This window comes from Bos indicus, chromosome 2, assembly GCF_029378745.1.
Source record: "Bos indicus isolate NIAB-ARS_2022 breed Sahiwal x Tharparkar chromosome 2, NIAB-ARS_B.indTharparkar_mat_pri_1.0, whole genome shotgun sequence".
In the NCBI taxonomy this organism is placed as follows: Eukaryota; Metazoa; Chordata; class Mammalia; order Artiodactyla; family Bovidae; genus Bos; species Bos indicus.
In genome coordinates this window covers 85,311,158-85,316,457 of record NC_091761.1, presented here as the reverse complement: position 1 = coordinate 85,316,457, position 5,300 = coordinate 85,311,158, and the positions used below count along the sequence as shown (strand labels likewise).

Sequence of the window (5,300 nt, the reverse complement as noted above, 5' to 3'; positions counted from 1 at the left end):
TAATTCCCTGAACAGGGATCGAACCTGTGGCCCCTACAGAGGAAGCTCAGAGTCTTAACCAATGGACTGCCAGGGAAGTCCCTCCATCCACTTGCTTCTAATCTAACTTTCATCTCCATCTACCTAAACATATCTAATGCTCCATGTTCAGTCCTCATTTTACTCCATTTGTCCCTTCTTGTAACATGTTCTTCTCTTGCTCCCATCCTCTTCTGAGGCCCTTTCCCCAGTCTCCAGGGCCTCGTTTGTATGTGTGTTTATGCTTAGTCACTCAGTCGTGTCCAACTCTTTGCAACCCACCAAACTCCTTGGTATAGATTCCAATATAAGGCTGGTTCATGTTAAAATTTCTCAAAGCTGAAGTTGTAGGTCACCTTTTCTTCTCATTTATAATCTTCACTGAGGTAGTCTCATCCTTTATATACCAACAATTCTCATATTTGCATCTCCTTCCTAGATCTCTCCTCTGAACTTCAGACTTGTGTATCCAACTGTATACGCTCCATCCCCTCTTGGATATTTCTGAGGCTCTTTAAACTCAACATGTCCCACCTGGAACTTATGATCCTCGTCTCTTTTTTCTGGTATTTGAAATGTCAGCCAATGGCATTGTGGTTCTCTCAGCTGCATTATCCTGAAACCTAGGGATTGGTCTCGAAACTCTCTTCCCCTTAGCTCTGCCTTCCATAGTATCCAGTACATTACCAGTACCTTCTAATCATCTGTCAGATCCACCATTATTCTGCATCTGTGCTACCACCCTAATCCAAGTTTACATCTTCTCCTGCCTGGCTTACTGGTCTCTCTCTTTTCTAGCTCAATCTGTCCTCCACACTGCAACCAGAATAGCCTCTTTAAGTTGCAAGTCTGATCAAGTCACTTGGATACTTAAAACTTTTCTGTCACTTAGCGCTGCTTGCAGCAGAAAGATTATAATCTGACCACTTCTACAGGCCCATCTTGCATCAGCTCCCCACATTGCTCCCTCTACTCCTCAGATATTAACTTAATTTCAGTTGCTTTAATGCCATGTTTCTTCTGGTCACAAGGGCTAGCAGAGTTGCTCACCTTCTGAACAACTCTTCTCTCTCTGTTCTCCCTAGGTTGCCTATGTAACTCCCACTCATCTACCAGATATAAGGTCAGTTCTTCACAGAAACCTTACCTGATCTCGCATACTGCATCAAATCCACCAGTTCTACACTCATAGCACCATAATCTCAGTAGAAGTTGTCATCCTTGATATTTATACATTTTGTTGTATAAAGGTTTGATTAATGTCTGTCTCGCCCACTAATCTGTTAATTCACTGAGGGCAAGTGCCTTTGTTGAATTAACAGATTAAATAAATAGATTTATAATTCTTATCATTTTATCCTCAAAAACCCTGTGCAGTCCCTGGCACATAGTATGCATTCAATATAAATTTGTTGAATAAATGAACAAAGGCATGAATAAATGAAGGTCATAATGACCCTCCTAAGGTCAAGATGGCAAGACTAAGATTGTAGCCAGGTACTCTAAATTCCAGTACAGTTACTGTGAAAGTGAAAGTTTAGTTGCTCAGTCATGTCTGACTCTTTGCAACCCTATGGTGGGCAACCCTTAGCCCTCCAGGCTCCTCTGTCCATGGAATTCTCCAGGCAAGAATACTGGCGTGGGTTGCCATTCCCTTCTCCAGGGGATACAGATTACTAACCTTCTCAATAAAGAACTTGTCCTGGATTGTTCTTCAATCCAGGCAACTTCAATTCGTCAAGTCCGATTACTCAACCCTACCATTTTCTGCAGATGCCATTTATTTAGCAAGAGGATGCTGTAGATAAGGTAATATTTTTTTTTCTCCACAAAATGTACGCTATCTTTTTGTTCTATTTTGAAGGGGTATTATGATAACCCATGCTACTATTTAAAACTTGTAAAGTTTCTTGAGATTCCCAGAAGAAATACAAGTTATGGGTTACAAAGAGCAATTTTATCTCTTGCAATAGAATTTTCTGTTTAATTTGAAAGGCTAATAACTTCAAAAGAGCATTCTCTTAGGTGGGACAGTCATCATCATATTCCCAGCTGCTGTGTATATACCTTCTCTTAGAAGTGAAAAAGGAGAAAGTCATTTTGCTGTGTGGAAGTGCTTTGTGTATTTTATAACATCCAAATAAAATGTTCAGTGGTTGGAGGAGATTCTGCTGTATTTAGGACAAATAGATTCTCTGTTAGCCCCGAAGAAGCCTGAAGATGTGATTTTCAAGGGTCTTTGTGCTGTGGAAGAAAATGGAATCATTATTTTTGAACTCTCCCTGCTCACGTCAGTGACTCCCACCTGCAACTGATCTGCTGGTTATAAGTAGCCATGAATCGCCTTGCAGATTGCAGGCAGTGTAGCCAACCAGGGCCAGGCAAAACCAAACTCCTGGTAAGTTTTATTAGCTCTTTCTGTTGAGTTTCGTTTCCATTTTACACCTTGGGGTGGGAGACAATCTCTACTAACACTGGTGTGGTGTGTCTGTCTCAGATCTGTGTGGAAGGTGTACATTATTTTTTTCTTCTCTTCAAGACTGCTGTCTTACCACTTAAAGTAAATTAAGATTGGTTGTTGTTTGGTTTGGGTTCTGTTGTTGTTATTATTAAGAATTACACTTTCTTTGGGACAAGTGCTTTTTTTTTTTTTCAGTTGAAAAGGCATACTCACTTTCTAGGTTGTATTAATAATTGCTTTGTTTGTCACTGTATAACATTCTCATTCTCATAGACTCCTTTAAGCTAATCAGCTGGTTCTGGGGGGACCTCATTAGCAAATGAATGTGGAAAAAAAGAAGACTACAAAATTCAGGTGAATCAATATACTACTACTTCTTCCTTGTTTCCCTTTAAAAATGTTTCTTCTTTCTCTTTTCTACTTCTGCCCTCCCTTCTCCTCCCTTCTCTTTTTCTTTTCTTCAGTCACTCCCTCTCTGGTCATCGACATTTCCTTGATCCTTCCTTTCACTCAGCTTCCTTCCACCATGCCCAAAGCATTCCTGCTGCTGGCTGGCGCCCTGGTGCTCCCTGGGCTTGTGCAAGGAGTCATGCTGAGAAATGAAGAAAAATGGAAGCCCCTCAACATTCCTAGAAACCGAGATCTGGTAAGAACAGCCACTGGGACATTCTGGGCTGTGGGGTGAAATCAGCACCTCCCTGGAGTTATGCACACCGCACTCTGCTAAACAGTGGAGACGAGGCTGCCAAAGGTTGAGAAGATTCCCCAGCAGGACTAGAGGTGAATTTTGCTAGCCTAGTAGCCAGTGCTCTATTATAGTTTCTCTAGCCAATTTACATTTGTTTCTGTATGGAGAAACAAATTTATATTTAGAAATGATTTTATAGACACATGGCACATTACATTTGTAAATGATCTTATATACATATTGACTTTATAGCCTTGATTTCTAATAAGTATACAAAATTAAGAGTGTAACAGGGAATTGCATTTTGTACAGCTCAGGTTGAACTGATAACAAAACAGATTGTCATATAACCAATACTTGCAAAGCCCAGTTGCAAAATCTGAAAGTTTCCCTGTATTCTTGTCAATTTGCTAGGTGTTATTTTCAGCATAAAGTTATCTAGGAAATAGAATTCAAAATATCAGTTAAAATTCTCATTTAAAAAATATGCCAAATATAGCAAACATGCTGAGTTTATGATTTCAAAATACTATTTTCTAAAGAAAATTATGTAAAATATAACAATATAGTATCAAAATAATAGAATAGCACTTTGCATAGCTTCTGTGTATTTGCAGAACACACAGCTGAAAACCCCACATTCAGAACAACTGGCTCTGTTTCACCATCAGTCAGAGAGGAGGCATCTGAGCTCTGAGAACTGTGGGGTTCAGGGGGAAAAATGAAGGAAAAAATACTCACCTTTGAGTGCTTGGGGTATTTAAGTTATAAATAACATTGAACATTTCTTTCTCTCTTCAGTTTTTTAGAACTCTTCAGGCATATTTTAAACGAAGAGGTCTTGACCTTGGGAGGTTTTCAGATACTTTCTCCATGAACGAGAATCCCAGGCCTCTCTCTTTCCAGTCAGAACTTATTGCTTCTGCATTTGCAGATTATGAACAACAGAAAAACTCCCTCTCCAATTACGTCAAAGGCTGACTGTTTCCTCTGAGTGCAGGTAAAATTTATCCCTTTATCCCTAGATCTCTCTAAACATATAACTGAGTCATAAAGAGGTTTGAAAATATTTATTTGAATAAATGATTTTATTTCCTTACATAAATAAGTGCTCAGTTCTGATCATACTTGTCACTGTTAATACTCAGATTTGGTTCATATATTTTACAGTCTGGTTTTAAAAAGAAATGACAGTAATTTTCAAAGGATAGCTTTCTGGGAGAAGAGATATATTAAAATGGTAGAATTATCACTGAATAGAATTATGAAATACAATGAAAAACCACCTATTCTTATATCTTTTTTCAGACTAGGTCATATAGCTAAATTATGTGGAAAATCATATGTAAAGAAATATATTGAATTGTCCAGTTGGATTAAATGGAAATTAAAAAGTTAAAAGAATAGTTTCTTTGGGGAGAAATTATTAGGCATATATTTGAGCTTGAACTTCCTCACCTAGTTGAGAGAAAAAGGTAGAATATTAGTAAAGATGGCACTTTATCATAGGAAAAAATTTAGAAATTTATGTCTAAGATTTAATTTTTATTCATATTGTTTTAGCATCCCTATCAAATAAATACCTACCATTTAAAAAGTAACAGGTATGGTGCAAAGAAAATACATTGTGATTCTAGTCTATTAACTTTTTATTTTGCTGAATAGTAAAGGGAACCGAATTGTAATTAAAATCTACTCCCATTCTTTCATGGGCAAATGGATGGAATTATGAGGAAGCAAACCATTGTTGCACTTCATTATGATTGTGAAAGGATTTTGATGATTAGCTACTTTAAATGTAATGATTTTAGAAAAATAATGCTTGTTATTCTAACAAGAGGATGCAATTTACTGTGTGGCATATGCACTTGAAAACTGTCCTTCAATGAGAAAATAAGATAGAAGAAAAATAAGTATATTAATGAAGGCTTCCCTTGACTACTTTTCACACTCAGCCCCAAGAGTAACATACACTAAAAAGAGAATAATTATTAATACAAGTATCTATTTCAGTATGGGACAGTATTGCATACAAACTATTTTTTAAGCCTTACTTTATTCATCTATAAATTGCATATATGGATCTCTAACTCAAAGAAAGTTTTAGAGAAAACATCAAGTACATATTCTCAT

At 37.3% G+C, this 5,300-nt stretch overlaps 1 protein-coding gene across 1 annotated transcript; it reads left to right on the top strand.

Annotated features, from left to right (window-relative positions):
* Positions 1–2,969: 2,969 nt before the first annotated feature.
* C2H2orf66 (chromosome 2 C2orf66 homolog) lies at positions 2,970–4,148 on the top strand. Its single transcript, XM_019983735.2, has 2 exons — positions 2,970–3,125; positions 3,969–4,148. Exons 1-2 carry the CDS (start codon positions 3,006–3,008, stop codon positions 4,146–4,148), a joined length of 300 nt encoding a protein of 99 aa, XP_019839294.2. The 5' UTR covers positions 2,970–3,005.
* The last annotated feature ends 1,152 nt before the right edge of the window (positions 4,149–5,300 follow it).